Here is a 23,036-nt window from a genome sequence, read left to right as displayed (position 1 = left end):
ATAGCAATGACTCTGAATGAGATCACCAAGAGAGAGCGTCTAGAAAGAGAAGAGAAAAAGTCCAAGGACTGAGCCCTGAGATGGCACTCCGCTATAGGAGGTCAGGGAGACTGAGAAGAGCCAGTGAGGTAGGAAGAGTACTAGGAGAGTGCAGAGTCCTGGAAGCCAGGGAAGAGAGTGTTTCAAGGAAGAGAGTGACCAGCTATGTCAGATGTTACTGATAGCTCGGGTAAGATGGGCACTGAGAATTGATCATTGGATTTAGCTATATGGAGATGGCTGGTGACCTTGATAAGAACCGTTTTATTGATGAGAAATCAAAAGCCTTGTTGGAGTGAGTTCCAGAGATAAATGGAACAGTGGAAGTGGAGGTAGTAAGTGTAAACTCTTTCAAGGAGGTTTGGTGTAAAGAGAAGAGAAATGGGGTGGTTGCTAGAGGAGAAAAAGAATTATTTTCTTTCTTTCTAAGAATCAAGAAATAACTTGTTTTTATGTAGATGGATGTGATCTACTAGATAGGGAAGATTGGTGATGCAAGAGAGCGAGCGAGAGAACTGCTCTAGGCAAGAGTGGATGGGATAGAATTTATAACTGGAGAGTTAACCTCATCTAGGAGCACAGACAGTTCCTCCATAGCAGCAGAAGGTGGAGTACATGGGCACAGTTGCTGTGTAGATGTGATGGGGGAATTTGTAGAAGTTCTCTTCTGCTGGCTTCTGTTTTCTCAGTGAAATAGAAAACAAGGTCATCAAATGAGATTAGGGATAAGACAGAAGTACTGGAAGATGTAAGGAGAAGGAAGGTATGAAGAGGTTATGTAGGAGAGTGTCAGAGTGAGTGGACTAAAGAAATGTCCTGTGGTTTTTCGCACATCATTAAGTGCCCTCTTGAGGTTAGTGATCGTGAATTAAAAGTGAACTAGTAAGCATTGTCTGTGTTCAGCCACGTGTGCTGAGGTAGAGTAGGTGGAGAGTGAAATTAAAGCAGAATTATGTCTCAGCCAGGCAAGTATGATGACGTAAGGTTGGGGCAAAGGAATCAGAGTATGTACACGGGAGTGACTATGGTGGTTAGTCATGGAATTTAAGTTGGGTCAGTAGGGCAATGAGGACATGACTATGGGGTGGATGGGGGGTGAGGAACAGTGGAAGGTAGTAAGTAGTAGGATTAATGGATTATAGAACTTGGTTGGATAAAGGATGGTTGGAGTGGAAGTACTGTAAGGAAAGATATGTAATGATATCTAAGGCCTCTTGTCAGATTCTCTGATTCTGAGGCCCTGCCTGCAGGTTGGAGTTACAGTTTTATTATCTTTTAAGTTCTAGAAACGGATTTTAAGTGCATGAATTGTGAACTCCCTGGACAGTAACCAAATTTTAGTATTCTTACCTATATTATGGAATTTGGGACCATAAAAGGATTTTAATATCACCAACAGAGAATTATATTTAAAAGCAGGAAGTATATTGAGTGTAGTTTTTAAAAATTATTATTTTTTTGTTTTTTGAGGAAGATTACCCCTGAGCTAACATCTGCTGCCAATCCTCCTCTTTTTGCTGAGGAAGACTGGCCCTGAGCTAACATCCATGCCCATCCTCCTCTACTTCATATGTGGGACACCTGCCACAGCATGGCTTGACAGGCAGTGCATAGGTCCGAACCAGCAAACCCCAGGCCACCAAAGAGGAACATGCAAACTACGCCACGGGGCCAGCCCCCCAAAATTAGTATTATTTTAAAGGCCTATGTTAAATGTCTGTGAGGCAGCTTGGTATAGCAGTTAGGAACATGGACCACTTAGATTCAAATCTTGGCTCTGTTGTTTATTAGCTGTGTAACCTTGACTAAATTAACTTAACCTCACTGTGCCTTGGTTTTCTCATCTGTAAAATGGGAATAGTGATAATATATATTCAGAGGGTTGCTGTGAGGATTATGAGTTAATATATGTAAAGTGCTTAAAATAGAACCTGGCATATAAAAGTACTGTGTAAGTGCTGTGGCGGCTTATATATATATATATATATATTGATTCATATATATTCAGTACATGCTGAATTGATTCTAGTGTTGTTTTTTGCTTCTTTCCCAGACTAGCATCAGAGGTGCTGTACAGGATTAACGTCACTTAGCAAATGAAAAAAATTCAGTATGTTTATTTGTTTTTCAAAAATTATACAGAATGTGGACATAATAGACAGGGAAATTCGCACTAAATATTTGGCATTTTGTTAGAAACGAAGCGGGCTGTTTGAGTGTAACTTTACCTACTTTTCACACTGTTCTGTTTTGAATAGCGGAAAACAGAGAGCGGCATTCTGAGTCGTCTGATTGGATGAAGACTGTCCCAAGTTACAACCAAACAAATAGCTCCATGGACTTTAGAAATTACATGATGAGAGATGAGAATCTGGAACCACTGCCCAAAAACTGGGAAATGGCCTACACTGACACAGGGATGGTCTACTTCATCGAGTAAGCAAATGTCTGTGTCTTTTCTAACGTGCCGCCACCGTGAGGCTTGTCTTCAAAGTGTTTTAACCTCATTTCACCAGACTTTATTTCTTCTTTCTTTCTTTAAAAATACTTTTTTACAAGTTACAGTTGATTCTTAGTGTAACTATTTCCCTGGATGATATTTTATTGGATAAAGGAATAGTGTATTTTAAAACCTATGGTTTTAAAAAAACAGGAGGATTAAAAACAGATTTATCACTAATAATGAAAAATGTAGGCATAAAGGGTGTTTTGCTTTTTTTCTTTAACTTTTGGATAGATTTTCAAATTCAATGAGCATTTCAAGAATTATCATCATTTGGTGGGGGGTGTATTTATTATCTGAGCTAAATATTTTCAGTCCTAGAGTTTAGATTTGATGTATTCAGGCAATATAGTTAAATAATGTAGGAGGAAAATATCGCTGATCCTCAGAGTAATTGATACAATATAAATTCACAAAAAATAAAACTGTTTTATGAGAAAGCACTATTAATATAAATAAAAATATATTTATAGAGATATAGAATATCACATGTATTCAATCAACCTAATGTTTTATATTGTTTGTACCTGAGAACAAATATACAAATATGTCATATAAATAATTTATTAGAAGTTTCATTATGAAGTATTTTTTATATTCTCATGCAGCTGTAATTCTCATCTTTAAAGTAATTTGCTTAGAGGTAGAAGATGAATGGAGTGAAGTTACAGAATACAGCAATTCAATAACAATTAAAATATTGAAGGCTGGACACTAAACTCAAAGAAGATCTACTCAGAAATGATTTAGGGGGTAGAAGACTTGAATCTGTTTCCTCAATTGGTCCAAAATTCCATCTCCGTCCCTTAGAGTGAGCATCTTGCTGTAACAAGTGGGATTCTAGTGTTCAAAAGACATAGATTTTGTGTGCATGGTGTTCTTTTTACCATATATGGTACATTGTTAACTATGTTATACATTTATGTAGGCATTAATGACCAGGATTATACAAAACAGACAAAATCAGGTATATTCTTCTCTGTGGACGATTTTAGGGATTTTTCAAGGGTGATTTAGACGTGACTTTCATGCTGACTTTAGAAGTAAACCCCCAAGAGTAAGATGGAGAGTCACTAAAAGTGGCTAATATCTTCAGAAGCAGATTTTGAGACGTTGAATCTGACAGTACTTCACCCTGCAAATACGAATAAGAGAGTAAATTATAAGGGTAGGGGAAGAATTTATAAAAGAAATGTCTTTATAGGTGAACATTATTAAAATGGATTAAAGGCCTAAATGTAAGATCTGAAACTATAAAACTAGAAGAAAACATAGGGGAAAACCTAGGGGAAAAGCTTCACGACGTTGAATTTGGCAAGGATTTCCTGGATGTGACACCAAAAGCACAGGCAGCAAAAGCTGAAATAGACAAATGGGACTGCATCAAACTTAAAAAACTTTTGTGCGGCACAGGGAAACAATCAACAGAGTGAAAAAGCAACCTATGGAATAGGAGAAAATATTTGCAAACCATATATACCTGATAAGGGACTAATATCTAGAATATAGTTGAATATTATTTGCTGCTAGATAAAGCTCTCCTGTTTGCTATAGCTAATGTATTTGGTCTGAGTTACTGCTGCTGTTTAATCATGCTTCTGCAAATAAAGAATACTAATATAGGTCTATAATCTTTAGCTATTATGTTTTGGGTATAGCTCCTATGGGCATTTCTTTACCTTGGGAAATATTGGGTAAAATCCTAGCAGATTGCCTACATCTGCTAATTTAGCAGTAAAAATTTTAGATCATTAACCAAAGTGAAGATTTTCGTATGTAGCAATTTTGAAGTTTGTTTAGCAAGATATGCTAAGATTTCTTTTTTTCCCTAACATCTGCATACTCCTAGGTCTCTTTGGAGTTCTGATCCTTTTCGTTTTGCTGAAATTGATTTAACTGGTTTTAGTTTGGGGAAATTCTTTCTCTGACAGAATGAGTAACACAGACTTTCTAAAAATGATCCAGATTTCTCCTTAGATTATCCATTATCCAGCATATAAAATGTGTTCCTACTACAGTCTACCAACTAGTAGCATACCTGGCAGTGTGTAAGAAGGGGCTGCATAGCCAGCTCTGTGAATAGGTCAGGAATTAGAAAAGGTATGGAAGATACGACTATTCCCTGAAACCATTGGCTTCGTTTCCTGAGTGGTCAGCGTAGAGATTAGTGAGTTAATCTCATGTTAAAGACACCAAGAAAAGATAATTTGTTCACATGGTTACTCTCACACTACTTTGCTAATAACTTTAATTTACATTTTGTTACCTTCCTATATATTTTCTTCCGTGATTTTTTCTTTCTTTAATAACCTCATAGTTCAGATACTTAACCCATAACGCTGTTTGTCCACTTAGCTGTGTTATAGTTTTATTTTAGCATTAGATCTGCTGCATGGTGACCTGGTCTGAAGCTAACTGATTGTGACCTATAGCGAAATTTAACAGACACTGCTCTTTGAAAGCATCTGTGGCCTACTTCATATAAAAGGGTGGGGGGGGGGGCGGAATTTTTTGTTCTCTGTCGGGTTTTTTTCTGTTAAATATATGGTCCATGGTAATGAAGACTTAGTTTTGTAGAGTTGAGTTTAACTATACCCATCATTTTTACTTGCGTGTTGCAAAAACAGACACTTTAAAACTTTCATTTAACTCTTTTATTTTAAAGAGCCCCAGTGAGAGCAGAGGCTCTATCTCTGTATTCCCAGCCCCCAGCACTGTGCCCACACATGACAGGCATTTAAGAAATAGAGTGTTTTTTGAAGGGAGGAAGGAAAGAATTCAGCCAGCAAGCAAATAAGGTTTTCAGTGCAGCTTTTTCAGCTAGATAATGCACAGTATGGGGCTATGTGCTCACATTTTGACTGATTAAATAAGTATCTTTATTCTGCACTTGGCATTTCATCCTTTGCTGAGAGTCTTCATTCTCGAATTAATGCCTCAAGCATTACCTTTCCTTTATGGCAGTTTTGAAGTAATGGAGGGAGAACAATAGGATTTTGAATCAGAGGTCTACAAACGGAGCCTGTAGGAGATAAATGTTCCAACATCGTATACCTTATAGTCACTTTAAGTCTTTGCTTTTGAAATACTTTTCTTCCTCTTTACTGTGCTAGTTCTAATTGAAATGTTTATTCTACAGCCACAATACCAAGACAACCACCTGGTTGGATCCTCGTCTTTGTAAGAAAGCCAAAGCCCCTGAAGACTGTGAAGATGGAGGTAGAGATTCAGAAACCTTTTATACCATACTTATTCTCTTAATCCCTGCTTGCTCTTCTTGCTTACATAGTGAGTTTTCCAATACCCTAAATAAAACATAATGTGCATAAGCACATAGCAGTGGGTGGATATCATAATCAACTGACTCTGGTCATTATATCTAATTTTATGAGAGACTTTCTCTCTTTTTGAGGATTATACAGTTAAATCCTATTTTTAAAAAATCTTAGTGAAAGTAAATTTGCCCTTTTTTAAACATTTGTTTTAAAGACAAACTTTTAAAATTCTAAATAAATATATTTATAAATTAGGTACATTCTCAACCACAGGATAGCCTCATCATGCTTCTTGAGCCTTCAAAAATGTATTTAATTTAGTGTCATTAAGATAGAGATATTTGTATCTATAGTAGCCATTTAGAGCAGCAGTAGAAACTCAGTGAAAGTCTCTAACATACCCCCACTGCACCCCCACCCCACACACAATTTTTACTGCTTAGCAGAAAAACTATTCCTCTAAGAATCATTAGCTAATAATACTTATCTGTCTTATATATTAGAGGTTCTGTTTAATGGTCTAGTCTTACAAATAAGTATAGAATTTTCCCCAACCAAAATTCTTTACTATATCTTCTTGAATGTAGGATGCAGATGAATAAAATTTGCATTCATTTTGTATCACTCATCAGAAATTATTTACCTTGGTTAAAAAATGAGTGGCTTAGAATGAGGTTCAGGCAGTCCTCCTATAGATTGAATTCCAATTTATAAAAAAAACAAACAGAATTAACACATATTTGGTTCAACATGATTACAGTATTAAGAATATTTCTAGGAGCAAACAATTGGAAAATAGAATTATTTAAATTCTATTTGCAACGATGTAAAAAAAATTAGATACCTTGGAGCAAGTCTACTGAAAGATGTGCAAATCCTTTACACTAAAAACTACAAAACATCACTAAAGAAATTAATGAAGAACTAAAATAATTGACGAGACATACTGTATTCATAGATTGGATGACACAATATTGTTAATGATGTTCCTTCTCCCTAAATTGATACCTAGATTCAATACAGTCCCATTCAAAGTCCTAAAAGACTGTTTTGAAGAAATTGACTAAAATATATATGGAAATACAAAGGCTGTAGTTGGCCAAGCAATCTTAAAAAAGGACAAAGGTAAAGGATTTAGGGTACAAGATTGGAAGACTTATAAAGCTACAATAATCAAGACAGTGCAGTATTGGCATAAAGATTGATAAATAGATCAATGGGTGAGGATAAAGAATCCAGAAATAGAAGCACACATATTTGATCGCTTAATTTGCAGCCAGCGTGCCCAAGTCAATTCAATGAGGAGAGAAAATTCTCTTTAACAAATGGTGCTGGAACAACTGGATATCCATAAGGAAAAATGAACTTCAACTACACCTCACTCCAGACACTAAAAGTAATTTCAGGTGGATCAAAGAACTAATCACAAAAGCCTTTGGAAGAAAATTTACAAGAGTATCTTTATGACTTTGGAATTAGCAAAGATGGGAAGAAATAGTAACCCTTGTACATTGCTTGGCAGAATGTAAAATGGTACAACTGCTTTGGGAAGCAGTTTGGCAGTTTCTTAAAAGCTTAAATGTAAATTTACCATATCACCTAGCAGTTCACTCCTAGATATCTACCCAAGAGGAATTAAAACATAAGTCTGCACAAAGACTTGCGTATAATTATTCATAGGAGCAACATGCATAATAGCTAAAAAGTGGAAGCAACCCAAATGCCCATCAACCAATGTATGGGTAAATAAAATATGATGTAATCATATAATGGGATACTATTCAGCAATAGAAAAGAATAAAACACTATACATGCTACAAAATGAACAGACCTCAAAAACATTAGGCTAAGTAAGAGAAACTAGACACAGAAGACCAGCTATTTTATGACTCCATTCATGTGAAATGTCTAGAATAGGCAAATCAATAGAGACAAAGTAGATTAGTGGTTGCCTGGCACTGAGGACGGGAATAGAGATTAACTGTAAACAGCACAAGGGATCTTATGGGGTGATGGAAATGTTCTAAAACTGGATTTTAGTGATGCTTGCACAGCTCAGGAAATTATTAAAAATCATTGAAATTGTATACTTAAAACAAGTGATTTTTATGATATGTAAATTATACCTTAATAAAGTTACTTTTTAAATGGTCTAAGGACTTGAACAGACATTTTACAAAAGAAGATAAAAGAATAGCCAATAAGAACATGAAAAGTTGCTTCTCGTTAGTCATCAGTGCACTGGTTCCTGGCCCCTGGAAGGGCTACAGTTCACACACTGGCAATAACAAAGTTCGGTGAGATTGTAGAGTAGCTGGGACTGGCACTGTGGGTGGGGGTGTAAAATTATGTGAACACTCTGGAGCACTTTTGGCAGTTTCCCTTGAGGTGTTTTCTCAAGAGAAATGAAAATATTTATTCCTAAAAAGACTTTTACCTGAATGATCATGGCAACTTTATTCATCATAGCTCAAACCTGGAAATATCCCAGATATCCATCAACAAGAGAATGGATAAACAATTTGCAGTATATTCTTGCAATGAAATGCTACCCATCAATAAAAAGAAAAAACTGTTGATAACACTCAATGACATGGACGAATCTCAAAAACATGCTGAATAAAAGAAGCCAGACACAAAAGAATGGGTACTCAGTTATCCAATATTTAAAGTCTGAGAACAGGCACACTCATCTATGCTGATAGAGGTCAGAAAACGAGGAGGGAGGAGGTAAGTGGGGTGAATTGAAGTAATTCTCTCAAATGATGGATGTCTTTTCCACCTTGTTTGGGGTAGTGGTTACTCAGGCACACGCAGTTGCCAGAACTTGTTTTTTTATGATTGAACGAGCACTTATGATTTTTAAATCCCTGAATAAGCACTTAAGATCTGTGCATTTTATTGTGTGTAAATTATACTTCAATAAATAATTTTTAGAATAATCTTTTATAACATACTTCTCTTGTCTGTAAGGCTTTCAACAGTGAGTTCCTCGTGGTGAAATCTGCCACTGTAAACTAGAACGTATACTGCTCTAGAAGTTGACTTTTTAAAGATTGTGAATGCAGTTATTAGTCTTCTCAGGCATGTCTCTTTTGCTAGTCTCCATCCCTTTTCCTGACCACTAATTGTTTCAGTTCAATTCTCTACCTTTTCCTGTTTTCCCTTGTAGACTGTATTTATTTTCATAGCTTTAACTACCAATTTACTATAGCTGGCCCCTTATCTAAATCTCTAATATTGTCCTCTGTTCTGAATTCTATTTCTGTATTTCCTATTGCATTTGAGACTTTCTTTTTGGTTATCCTGCTAGCACTTCAAATAAACATATTTAAAACTGAATTTAACATCTTTCTCCTAAAGTCACCCCATCCTTCTTTCCATCACAGGTACCATCCGCATAATCATCTGGGCCAAAATCCTTTGAGTCATATTTACTTCTTCCTCTCCTCTTGCTATGTTCTCTATATAATTTCCAATTCCTGTTGCTTTCTTTTTCCATATTTTGCCAATATATTATGAAAACTTTCCACCATATAGGAAATTGAAAGAATTTTACAGTGAATACATATATGCCCACCGCTAAGATTTTACAATGATCGTTTTGCTATATTTGCTTTTTCACACAGCTATCTAACCATCTATCCTCTGCCTATTCGTGCTTTTTCTTTATGTTATATCTTCCTCTCCATTCCTCTGATCATCACACACTTGGACTATTCTTGGTCTTTTTTCCTACAGTTACTGATCCTCCTCTAATAACTATGTGCTTTGTGCCAGTGATCTCTAAGATGGTGGTGCTCAAAAGATCTATTTGGGTACCGGAAGAAAATGTCAGAACTTACTTTTCACAATGTTCCAATTGGGAAAAAAAATAAATTAAGCTTCTGTACTATTTTATATGCAGATTAGTAATGACAATCTTACTCATTCCATATGTCAGATTGTCACATATGCCACCCAGAGTGTCTGGAGGGAAGAATGGACATGGCGCCTTACTCATGTCAAGGCCACTGGGACGTTTTGCAGTTTACTTGTGCCCAGTTAAGTGGATTTATAGACTATGTTTTATACTTTTAATCCACACAAAGCTGAAATACGGCTTAAAAAGATTTCTGCAAAGATACTACCGATTGAAGGTAATATAAGTATATAGCAAGCCCACGCTAACAGAAAGAAAATGGCAGAGCTGACACATTTCAGATGTCATGTTTTCACTTTTTTTAAACCACATTGAAGTGAAACAGTGATATTTGTTTAGTCTTCATCTCCTTCGTAAATTTGTATTTTGTGTATGCTCTATTACATACTTATTAGTAGAGAAGTACACATATATCATACATATCTGTCGGTTGTCATATGTGGCAGCTGCATGTTGCTCTGATGCTGAAAGCTGTGCCACTAGTATTTCAAATACCAGCAGGGTCACCCATGGTGGACAGGTTTCAATGGAGCTTCCAGACTAGTCAGACTAGGAAGAAGGACCTGGCCACCCACTTCTGAAAAAATTGGCCATGAAAACCCTGTGAACAGCAGCAGAGCACTGTCTGATATAGCGCTGGAAGGTGAGAGGATGGCGCACAAAGACCAGGAAGGGTTCCACTCTGCTGTACACAGGGTCACTAGGAGTCAGAGTTGACTTGATGGCACTAACAGCAGCATACATATTTATGAATAAATGTATATATCTTGTAGGTACATGTTCATATTTTTTACTGGTAAGGCTACATGATTAAAAAACTTTGGCTACATTGCCTATTAATCTTTCTGAAATACAACTGCCTTCATACCTCTCCCTTCCTCAGATACCTGTAATGACTCCCTACTGTCAGCAGAATAAAGTCTAGACTCCTTGGTGAAGTATCGAAGGTGTTTTATAATTGAACCATATTCTATATTTCTTTTTCATGTCATAAATATGACATTTTTGTCTTTTCCATATGCCCATTTCTTCTGCCAGGAACCAGCCTTGTTCCTTGTGTCCACCTGCCTCATACCTACTTATCTTTCTAAGCTCGAATCTAAAGTATAATTTCTTTGTAGCCTCGTCTGTCATTCTCTTCAGGGTCAGAATTAGGTGTTCTCTGTGCTCAGTAGTACCATATGATGTATATCTATGGTAGCACTAATTATATTGCATTGTAACTATAAGGGCAATGATTTTGTCATATTCCTCTGTATCACCTTTCAGTAGAGACTGAAATGTTTGGAAAGAGAGGAGGAGGAAGGGAGGGAAAAGAAAGAGGAAGGAAAGAAGCTACTCTATCCCCCAGATATTTTGGTCATCCTTTTTGAAAATATTTTTTAATCTCTAAAATTCTGGGGTGAGGCAATAAGTAATAAGTCTGTCTTCATTCACTAGTTTGCAGTTGATAGAGAAATAAGACACGGGAAACAGAGAGATGAGATTAGGATGCCAGCTGATGAGTGAACATGGCTTTAGCTCTGCATCTGTGTGGGCTTACTGATATTTTATCCCAACAGGAGGCAGACATAAGCATTCAGCCTCTGGCCTCTTTGTTCAGCTGCAGGCCTTCTCCTACAAGGCAGGCATGGTGGAGACCAGAGTGGATTGTACCCTCTCTGCCTTCAGGCTGACATCTAAAATAGGGAGAGAAACCAAGAGGCCCTGAGCCAAGCATATTGAATTCATTTTCTAAAACTCCTCAGTCAGATAAGACATTCTTTCTTCTTTGGAGAAGAAAATGAAGGGGCTCAGAAAAACTGGAAATGTTTCTCCCATTCTTTCCCCTCTATGGAAATTTGAAAAATTGGATAAGTGTGTCTCCCTATGCTCTTTACATTAAGGTGACCATATATCTTGGTTAGCCCAGGACTAATCCAGCTTATTCCTGTTGTCCTAGCATAATTATTAATAGTATTCCCTTTTACTCTCAAAAGTAGACAATACATTATATGTTCATCTTAATTATATCTTTCTTAAGATAGAGCAACCAAAATTGCATTCAGTATTCTAGGAATCTTCAAAACCTTTTAATATAAGGGCTATTCACCCGTCCCCACAACTGTGTGCCTTTCTAACATTGCCTGTACTTACCTGTGGGGACTCCGCAGTTTGGAACCTTGAGCCTATTTGGTTTATGCTCAGCCAACCTTTACCACTTTGGCTGTGTATATGTCTCCTCCCTGAATGGGGAGAATAGCCCTACAATGGGCTATTTCCATACTAGACTGTGTCTGGCTTATATTGGTATTCTCCACAGTGCTTTGCACAGAGTAGATGTTCAAAAGGGGATAATAATAGTAATATTTTAAATGTAAATTTTTATAGGTAGGAAGATATTCTTTGCATTGTGCTGAATATTTAAGATCTTCTAGGAAAACCTTAGAATTTCTAAAAACTTGCCCTTTCCACTCTAGTCTTCTGATATTCAGAACCCAACTGTCTTTGTATACTGTATTTGATGGTTTAATTGATGTACATATTTATCTTCCATTCAAATAAAATAATTGGTGTTTTGGTTGAATAGTCATTTTAAAACTACAACATCAGGAGTCCATTTTACTCTCAGCTTACTTCTTTTCTCTTAGGATGAAAGAAAGTTTAAATTAAGCGTATTTTATACTAAAATGTGTTGAATGTTGATGTCATTTTGGAGCTTAGAGAATGATAAAAGAAAATTATCAACCGACTGGAGCTCCATAATAAGAAAACAATTGTAATTCATATACTTAAGTGAGAAAAGTCCTATTTTGGGAAGAGGGAAGAAAGAAAGATAAATATATGGGCTTTAGAACCAACCAGCTGTTTGATACGCCAGGAATAGTTTTACCTTTTGAATCAACTTTTGGGGGTTATGCTTTAGCTTCCATATGGTTAGGTCTTTTCTTATCTCAAAAGTAAATAAACATATTTTCTCTTGACTCTACTTCTTCCCATGGTTCTCACACTACCTTTTTCACAACCAAGTTTCAAAAAAACAAAAAGAGCCATCTCTTCTGAGGACTCCACTCCTATTTCACTCTTCGGTACTATAATACACTGAATTTTTTCCTCTACATTCTCAGTGAAACTTCTTTTCTTAAGATTACCAATAACCTCCTGACTGCCAAATTTGGTGAACTCTTTTTCAGCCCCTATCTTTAGTCCTGACAGCTTTCTAAAGCATTTGTTAGTGTTAACCATGTTCTCCTCTTCTGTCTTCTTTGACACCATTTCCTCTAACTGTTCTTATTTTCTCCATCTGCTCCTTTAATTGTTAATGCTACTGAGGTTCTATTCTCTACCTTTTCTATTCATAATTTATCTAGGTAATCTTGCCTAATGCCATAGCCTAACTACAATATCTCCCAAATCCTTATCTTCCTACATTTTTCTTTTCAGGACTAGGTTTATGTTTCCAACAGATTGTTAGATATCTCTACCAGGTATTGCACAGGCCCCTCAAAGGTAAGACCTCCCAAACTAAGCTAAATCTTCCGTTCCTGCCCTCAACAAATGACACCATATTCCAGTTCCTTGAGCCAAAAGCTGGTTATCATCTTCAACTTTTTCCTCACCTTATCCTCTTCATTACAGTTAACTACCAAGTTCTATTATTTCTGACCTTTAAAAACCTACCATCTCTAGAATGTCCGATGGTGCTAGGCACTACATTAGGCACTTTTTACATATTATCTGTCACCAAAATGCCTTTAAATCCAAATTAATACTTTGTTCCTATTCCCACAGCTATTTTCATAGTAAATATTCAATAAACATCTGATAGTGTGTCATTTTCGTGCCAGAAGAGCCATTAACCTGGGAATCCTCTTGGCCTCCTCCCCTCTTTTCCTCTCTCCATCTTCATGTCATTGAGCCCTATTACTTTGACTTCCTTGTTTCTTTTATGCATTCTTTCTCTCTGTTTCCACTACCACTGCCTTAATTCCAGCCTTCATAATTTCTTATCTAGGCTATTAATGATTTTCTTATTTGTCTGCCTTTATTCTCACTCCACTCTATCTGCACATGCTGTATTACTGCTGCCCATAATCTTTCTCAAATATAAATTTAATCATGTCAGAGTCCAGCTTAATCAGTTCCATCATCATCAAAATGAAGATTACACTCCTTAACATGGCACTCCAGGAATGTGATTTGGTGCTTATAAGACAAGCACCTTGCCTACAACCTTCACTCCAGCCCTATCAAATTATTCGTAATTACTGAAAATGCCAGGCATTCTTAACCCTCAGTGTTCTTTGGTCTGTCTGGAATGGTCTCCCTCTCCCCAGTCCCAACTCACCCTTTAAGACATCACCCTCTTTTAGAAGGCTTTCCTGATAGCTACTCTTACCAGGCAATTGGGGTCATTCCTCTGCACTCCCCAAGAAAGCTTGTGTTTATCTTCATTATATGATTTGTGTCTTCTGTCTTCCTGTTTAGACTGTGAACTCCTTGAGGTCAAGAGCTGTGTTGTTTTTCTAATTGTTATTTTGCATAACGAAGAAGGAAGGAAGGAAATATAGGAAGAAAAAGGGAAGGAAATTAGTGAATGAACTGACCCACTGGATAGTGTATAAAATTGCTAGGTATTTTAGTCTTGCTTTTATTACCTTTATTTAAATGGGCAAATAATAACCACTTCTTTATTTGTATTAATTTGCCCTGCAGAAAACTGGATAATGCTATTACTGGTGAGGGTTTAAAGTCATTACTAAATAACCCACAAGATAAATTACCAATTTGTTTACTCTCCTAAAGAAAAGGCTCTGCTTTATCTGTTAGTTGCTAATTGTTTTAAGTGCTAACTAAAATGCTGAATGAACTTCCAGATTAACCCTGAAATATATTTGTGTTGATCCTTTATCCTTATTAAGTATTAATGCATCCTTTTTAGTCAATTTTTCAGATACCAAAGGGAATGTTTCAGCTGTCTCTATAGTTCCTTCAGTTCTCCAAGCTTCTTTAAAGACAAAGCGTAACTCCACATGTGTTACAGTTGCAGAATTTATCCTTACACAGCACCATTCAGTTCTCATGCTATTTCAAGAAAATTTCTGTTACAGAAAAAAATCTCTTTCTTGGAAGATTGTTAATGATAATGCTTTGGTAATATTATTATAGAGTATTTTTTGCAGATAGAATCCAACAAATATTCTTATCCATATAATAGTTGCTTGGTTATAAAATATCGTACCTAGTTAATTGACGATTGTCTGCTCTGTAGATGTGGAGGAGCAGAGTGGACTGAAGTATGCCTCAGTTCTTCTCAGCTGCTTTGTTCTGTTTTCACATAGTAGTTACTTTTCAACTATTCTCATCTCTTCCACCTCAGACGTTTCAACCAGGTACTTGGTGAGTTCACCAAGCTTCAAAACCGCCAATCGATATGTATTTACACAGGAAGAAAAATATTCTGGAGAAAACAGGTGGAGGTGATTCAGAGCTTTTCATCAAGAAGCTGGTCATTCTATTCTCTCCTTTTATTCTGAATGTGGAAATAATAATGTTTTTTAGAGCATAGTAGTTTGTATAGCTTATCAGATTCATTATAATGGAATTTTTACTTACAAAGTCAATACATCATAATTGCAGCTAAATGGTATAAAATTAATAAACCTTCTGATATCTTCTAAGCCTTTTAACTGTCTAGGATGCGTCGTGTGTGTGTGTGTGTCTGTGCATGTCTGTGTGTTTCAGCATAGCAGAAAAATACTCTAAAAGAAATTGAAAGTAAAAGTGTGGGTCATCATACTGTACAACTGTGGGTTTTTAAAAAATTCCTTCTTGTTGGGTTCCTATGTATAATTGATAGCACTCAAACCACCTGCTAGGAACATTCCTGCCAACTTAATCCGCGTCTGACTAATAAAATGATTCTTCAGGAGTCTTACCTTGGAAAATAGAGTAGAGGGAAAAGAGAATTCTTTCTTGACAGTGTCAGTTTATGTTGGAAAGACCAGAATTTTTTTTTTAACTATCAGAAATTCAACTACCTTCAGTTCTTCTGTTTATATTTTATTGTCAGTTACTTGGAATAAATAATATATAGTAATCCTACATGAGATATTTCTTTGTTACCATACACAAATACAGATTTTCTACTAGGCACTGTGGTAGTTAGATAAATTTTCCTTCAGATGCTCAGATCAAGTTAATGCCAGGGAAAGTAGGTACTTTCTTAAGTTTTAAGCAAATCTTGGTTACCCACTTGAAATGGCCAAAATCCAAGGTTGACTTTCCTTTGGGGAGAAGTGGGTCAGAATGTGATGGGAGAAATAACAGAAATCTTATGTATCATGGTGAAAAATTTATCAAGCAGCTGCTGCTTGTGTTGGACTACTGGGTAAGAGTGTCTCATGTCAGTATTATCCAGCTTTTTAAGTGAAAAAAATATACCAAATGACTTTTAAGATAATTAGCATTTTTATGGCTTGTGATTCAGATAAGCACTTTTGAGTTTAATGTCATCTTTTGTTCTGGGCTTCTGATTACTTGCTGAGGCACTCACTGGCTGTTGAAGAAGCCACTCAGATGCAAACTGTATTTGTTCTTTGAAAGTGAGCCCTCAGCTTTCTGTTTGTCTCCCAGATATTAGTATAATGAAATAAAAGACACTTAAATTCACTTGTTGGTGAATTCTTTTCTTTTGGTTTTGCATTTGGCATTTTACTCAATTCTTTTTTTCTTTTTTTATTTACAGAACTTCCTTATGGCTGGGAGAAAATAGAAGATCCTCAGTATGGGACATACTATGTTGAGTAAGTTTCTTACCTCAGTTAGTATTCTCCCAAATCTTTTCCTTTCATTATACAGCTTCGGGGAATACTGCACAGCGCAGTAAGGCTTCTGCAGTCCAGCTTTCAGGGTTCTCCTCTAGGGGAATGAGAAGATAGGGACAGTGAACATTTACTTCACTGGCTCTGGGCTCCCTGGAAGTCGGCTTTGAAGTAAATATGGAGTTAGAAGTTGCCCAGGTGATTAGTAGCTGGAGATGTTATCATTACTACTCCAGCTTCTGAAGAGAAACAGAGTAGAAAGAAAAGTGTGAAATGAGGGCACTGCACTAGATGAGCTGTTAAGGTCACTTCCAGCCTACAGCTGTGTGGTTCTGAAAGCAGTGAGAGACTTTCAGCGCAGTGTACCAGAATGATCCAAAGTTTTGAGGTATATGATTGAAAGTGTTCTCTCACTTGAGGACTTAATCAAGGAAAACTTAGTATTCTTTTTGAAGGTGAAAGTTGCTTCTTACACAGCTGTTATGGTTAAATTTAAACATACGTATATGTTGGAGTGGAGCACCAAACATCTGCCTATGTTAGCCAGAGAAATTAGGATAACGTCAACATCTAATTTTTCTTTCCATTTTCTTCATTTATCTAATTGCTACATGGTTATGACCATTGGGATTGCTTTCTTTCTGGATGCCATCGATAGAATTTTGACCTCAGGCATGTAGTACTAGGCAAATAATTGCATCAGAAACGTTACTGTTTACCTGGAAACTAGGAGTCTGAATCTACTGCCTAGATGGTGAAGGAAAAATGGTATTATTATCTAGAAAAATAGCAAACAGGAGAATCTTCTAGTTTTGTGATTGCTTATTTATTTTTCATCACTTGTTTGCATGAAGTAAATAAGTCTGAGTCCTGTTGTAACTCTAGTCTTTATTGTAATGTGTAGGTTGTTACTTGAGTCATTGTGGTTGGGGAGATTTTTGGAATGATTTCTTAAAAATCTAACTGTACCCTAAGAAAACACCTCAGGTAGTTTGACCCTTAGGTATATAACTTCACAGTGTCAATATTTTGGTTCCATTGAAAGGCTATGCTGATTTTATTTCCATTGTGTTATTTAATATTTTCATCATACTGTGATGTGAAAAGTATACAGCAGCTCTTTTGTTATTTTTTTCTAAAGCTTATTTAGTTAAAATAAAGAAATGAAGAAACCAGTTTTCAAGTCAAAGGAATATTTGAAGGCCAACTGAAAAGGTTTTATGGGACTTTTTTTTTCCTTTGTAGTTTAGTCTATTTAAATTGGGCTTCAATTGACTATTATTATTTGCCATTGACACTGCTGAATATTTCTGAGATAATGATTCTCATTTTCTCATTGTTTATTCCAAGTGAATTTGAATACATGGTCAAAAGGTGAAAGTTATTTGCCTGTTGTAAAATCTTGGGCTAAATGGTCTGGTTCCCATTAAGCAAAGATATAATATTGAAGCAACTTTAGGGCAAATCCTGAAGTGACCTGCTCCCAGTTGTCATGGAGGTGGGTGAAATAGCCTGAATTAGAAGCAACAGCAGCAGCAGTGACATGATTTTGTATGATTGTTCCCAGAACGAGCTCATTTTATAGGAGGGTAATTTATTAGGTTAAGAAAGAGCAGGCTGTACTCAAGATGCACAATAGTATGGAGTCAGCTGAGCTGTGGAGTGTGGCTTGATTCCCAGATTAGTTAGGTTTTGAATCTCGACCATAGTAATCTGCAGTGAGTTTACTGATGGAGATAAAAAGCTGTTACTTGAATGGCTACTCTTTGGCTCTCTTAATTTGTCAAACCAGATGGCACAGTGTTTGCTCTTGGCAGGAGCCTTGTAGTAGTAACACCAACTGCAATGGCAGTTTCTTTATAGGTACTTACTTTAGAGGATGAGATTCTGAAATGGATTAATTTATTTCTGAAAATAAAATTGTTCCAAAAATGTAGTGGCAGGCCTTTCATAAGAATGCTTATATATTTAGAAATTTTGTCTTATTGTATTGCGTTAAATGTCTTGACGCACTTAGGTGGCGAAGTCAACATATATGTCTGCTTTAATATCTCCAGCTCTTCATGAAAGAATAATGATTTGTTGAGATCAATTTTAAAAATCCATATATTATATGAAAAATTTTAATATAGATGAGAATCAAAATATTATATATTTAATTGTGCTTGTTTGCTACCCTTGTTTAATCTTTCTGATAATCCATAATATTCTCCTCTCTTACTTCCCATAGCTAGTTATAGGGAAAACAAAGTTGTTACATCTTTATAATGTTGTGGGTGTAAGTAAGTAAAAAGGAGAGTGTCTTTACTTTTTTGTTTTGTCTTTTGGGTGGCGTTTAAATCTAGGTAGTCTTAAGGTGACAGATGTTATTACTCTCTTTACTAAAATCTTACATTCTTTTCTCAGAGAATTTTCAGGAAAAAGATTACTCATTTGCATACTTCTACTCTCTTCTCCCACACATTACAGAGAGTATAAATACAAGTTACTGCTTTTTATGTTCTAGTGCCTAGGTGGCAAAGTGGGTCATTCTGGCTGATGACGTTAAAGTGAGCCAAGGTTCTTTCTAAACAGGTTTATTCTTTTCTAAGTGTCAGTTTCTAGTTGTTTTATTGTAAAATGTCAGTACCTAGTAAATAATAATAGTAAACGTACCTAATTTAACAGCGAAGATCTTCATTCTCACAGAGATTTAAGCAGTTAACTCAGTTGATGAGGTGCCCCCCATCATAAGAAGCAGAAGCATACTTAAACTTGAGTTTTAGTGAAATCAGAACCCAAAGAGTATCAGATAGAACTTGCCATATTTAGAGCTCTGAAACTAAATAACCATATCTGTTGCAGGATTAATACTGCACTAGAAGCCTGAAGGACAAAGAGAAAGCTAGCATACTTTGCTGTGAAGGTTTCTTTTTTTTTTGGCCCCTGCTGCTCCCTCCTCCATCACCACCATTAATGTTCACAAATGGCAAAGTAATTAGCCAAGTTGTATGACTATTTATATGTAGGTTTTGTAATATTCAGTCTATCTAAAGACAATCTTAATCTGAAATTCTCCTGATTTTTTTTTTTTTTTTTTTGAGGAAGATTAGCCCTGAGCTAACATCCGCCGCCAATCCTCCTCTTTTTGCTGAGGGAGACTGGCCCTGAGCTAACATCCATGCCCATCTCCCTCTACTTTTTTATATGTGGGATGCCTACCACAGCATGGCTTGCCAAGCGGTGCCACATCCGCACCCGGGATCCGAACTGGCAAACCATGGGCCGCCAAAGTGGAACATGCACACTCAACCACTGCGCCACGTGGCTGGCCCCTGAAATTATCATGATTTGATGTTTAATTTTTGTTATTCACTAATGTCACTTCTTGTTAAAATGGTTGCTATTGGAAAATGCATGTCATTTGGCTGAAATATATTTGCACTATGGAAGTGCTAGAATATAATTCCTGTTGCTTCTCTATTAGACCTATTTGTGGTCTTAAACATCTTTTGTACAATAGTTGCATTCTTAACCAACTTCCGCTTAACTGACTTTCCGGAATAACCAATGCTGTGTTCTCTCTGTAAAACATACCATCACGCATAGTGTATTGACTACCATTGGCTGATCTCCTACCCTCTTAGTCTCCCTGTGCTCTTCTGCTTTCCCCCACAGTCTTGTATGCTTTTCAGGAGTCCGTTGTGAATGTTCCCAAATCAGAAATACTGGTTAAACTTATATTGTAATTATAGAATTCATTTAATTATTATATAATTATGAGGAAATTTAAATGTGGAAGAGTTGTTCTGTGATACAATTTGATAAGAGCAAATCTCTTTCTTAGTTGCTGCTAAATTGATATGGGTGAGTTAGTTGGAAAAGTAATAGTAAACTTCTAGAAAACTTCTGTACTCAGATTTCTTTAAAAGTGTCTCTACAGCTGCTTCATTTTAGAGAAACTTAAATTAAAGCCGTCCTACCATTAACTGTCTTTTAAAAAAATTAGCCTATCAGTTACCAACAGTTGTGATTGCATTAGATAGGAGGCCTTCGACTGCAGTTTTGAAAACTGTTATTGGCTATATTGGGTACGTTTATGAAGCAGCTATAGTGAATGCTTCAGCAGCTTTGACTTCTATGGGCCTTTAGTTGCCAAAAAGCCCTTCCACTGTGATCTTTCAGCTTCTGTGTTCCATAGCCTAATGATACATATTTGTCCTTTAAACTATGATGATGGAGTGGTATAATAGTCTACTTAAAAATAATCTCTTTCATCTTAACCTGAAATGTGTATTTTTCTACATTTTACAGTCACCTTAACCAGAAAACCCAGTTTGAAAATCCAGTGGATGAAGCCAAAAGGAAAAAGCAGTTAGGACAGGCTGATACTGGGTCATCAAAACCAGGTAGAAGTTTTTCTTCAATCTTTCCTTCCAAGAATAACTTGTGAGATTTATGTACTGAACTAATAAAAATGTTTGAACTTTTTAGTATTGGGACTTTGAAATTCAACAGAGAATGTCTAATTTTTGCAAATCATATTTTGTAAACATATTAATTTTAATAAAATATCTGAACATTTTGAGAATACTGATATTTTTCTCATGCTGCTTATATAAAAGTATGAAATTGTTGGGAGAAGGGATTAAATAGCTTTGTTATGGGTTTTAGGTTTTGATTTGAAGACTGGATTGTTTCCTAATGTTTAAGGACAGGCCAGTATTAGACCTCGAATTCAGTATGAGCTTCTCCCAAGTTAATTGTCTAGTCTAATGTCAGTAACCATTCAGGATTCTTCATTAACTGTTATGAACAAATACTAAATAAATCTACCATATTATTTGCCTACATCAGTGATTCTCAATTGGGATGGTGAGGTATTAGTAATATCAGGATCATTTGGGGAGCATTTTTAAAATATATAGGTCCTGAGGTTTTGATGAGCCTAGCTCCGTGTATTTTGAAAAAAGTGCCTAGGAATTTCTTACATTCTGCTCATTCCTTCCATCTCATCTCCCTTCTCCATCTGTCATTAATAACCGGGGGTCTATATGCTCATATCATAGTAATCGAGTAGATGTCCCACTTCTTTTGTCCCTGAGAGAAACAGTTCTTTCTTATAACTACTCTTCAAAAACGTAATCCCCTCCCCTAAGTTTTACATTTGATTTAGCAAATATTTATAGTCCAACAAATACTTTTGAGCACCTACTATATGCCAAGTACTTTGCTAATTAGCACATGATATTCAGAAATGATTAGGAGTAAGACAGGTCTTGCCCTCAAGAGTTCACATTCTAGTATAGGAAACTAATTGTTACAGTATATGATGACAGGTGCCATCCCAGAAGAGAAGTTAAATGTACAAGGGGTGGAGCAGGTTTGAATCCCAGCTTGTAACCTTGGGTGAGTTCCCTAAACAAGATCTTAGTGCCTGTATTTCCTCATCTATAACATAGGAATAATAATAGTACTTAACCTCTTAAGGTGATTCTGAGTATGCAAAATAATGCATATAAAGTGCTTACAATGGTATCTGGCACATGGTGACCAATAATTGATAGCCTTCATTGTTATTAATAGAGATATACAAGGTACAAAGGTGGCATAAAGGAGGGAGAGCTCAACTCTGCTTTGGTGAAGGCAGTTGAGGGGGCAGGGAAACTTTCAAGGCAGAAGACGACACATTTGAACTGGGTCTCAAAGTGCCAGGGAGGCACTTAAATCAGGCAGATAGAAATTTTAGAGGAGGAAGAAGGCATATCAGGTAGAAGGAACAGAACATATAAAACCATAGATGCATGAAATGGTGGTCCAAGGGCCAGAGAGCAGATAGGAATGGCTAGAGCATAGAGTATTTGTTGGGTACTAACAAGAGAAGAGGTTGTAGGGGTAGGCAGCCATGAGAAGAAATGAGTTTCAAATGGCTATAACCAAAAACGCAGACAATAGCAAGTGTTGACAAGGATGTGGAGAAACTGGAAGCCTCATACATTGCTGGTGGAAATGTAAAATGGCCCAGCCACTTTGGAGAAGTTTGGCACTTCTTCAAAATGTTAAGCATAGTTACTAGTGTATGTTTATGACACTGCTGCAATTCTACTCTTAGCATATACCTAAGAGGAGTGAAAATTTGTGCCCACACAAAACCTTGTATGTGAATGTTCATAGCAACATTATTCATAATAGCCAAAAAATGGAAACAACCCAAATACATCATTTTGACTTCATATAAAGGATTCTTTGGAGTGAGAAAAAGTAAGTACAAACAAGGCAATGAAGAGGAGATAAAGTAGGTGATTTTACCTTTCACATAATATAGAAGAGTCCTGTAAAGAAGAAATGATTCATTAGCTAAGTTTTTTCCAGTGATTTCGTTTATGAATTTAAATTTTAACTGTTCCATAACATTAGATTCTCTCTCATTTTCTTTCTTGTATGGTTTGTTATACAGACAATCTAAAAGATAGTTTTTGAGGGCTGTATTCATTTAATTATTTTTGTTCTCAAAC

At 36.2% G+C, this 23,036-nt stretch overlaps 1 protein-coding gene and 1 long non-coding RNA gene across 10 annotated transcripts in view; one reads left to right on the top strand and one right to left on the bottom strand.

Annotated features, from left to right (window-relative positions):
* The window catches only part of MAGI3 (membrane associated guanylate kinase, WW and PDZ domain containing 3), a 220,992-nt gene that overhangs the window by 158,901 nt on the left and 39,055 nt on the right, over positions 1-23,036 (top strand). For all 9 annotated transcript variants that reach the window (XM_023642109.2, XM_070268467.1, XM_070268463.1 and 6 more), the window contains 4 exons: positions 2,298-2,475; positions 5,682-5,761; positions 16,467-16,524; positions 20,836-20,930. In XM_023642109.2, the coding sequence (XP_023497877.2) occupies positions 2,298-2,475; positions 5,682-5,761; positions 16,467-16,524; positions 20,836-20,930 (411 nt within the window). The remainder of the gene's footprint in view (positions 1-2,297; positions 2,476-5,681; positions 5,762-16,466; positions 16,525-20,835; positions 20,931-23,036) is intronic.
* On the bottom strand, positions 2,137-22,955 carry LOC111773664 (uncharacterized). The gene is made up of 5 exons (XR_002808362.2): positions 22,831-22,955; positions 16,538-16,639; positions 14,961-15,179; positions 14,118-14,244; positions 2,137-3,677 (listed from the first exon to the last, which is right to left on the bottom strand). It is a non-coding gene; the product is annotated as an uncharacterized lncRNA (long non-coding RNA).

This window comes from Equus caballus, chromosome 5 (genome assembly GCF_041296265.1).
Source record: "Equus caballus isolate H_3958 breed thoroughbred chromosome 5, TB-T2T, whole genome shotgun sequence".
In the NCBI taxonomy this organism is placed as follows: domain Eukaryota; kingdom Metazoa; phylum Chordata; class Mammalia; order Perissodactyla; family Equidae; genus Equus; species Equus caballus.
Note: the sequence above shows the minus strand (reverse complement) of the source record. Positions and strands in the feature narration are given on the sequence as shown.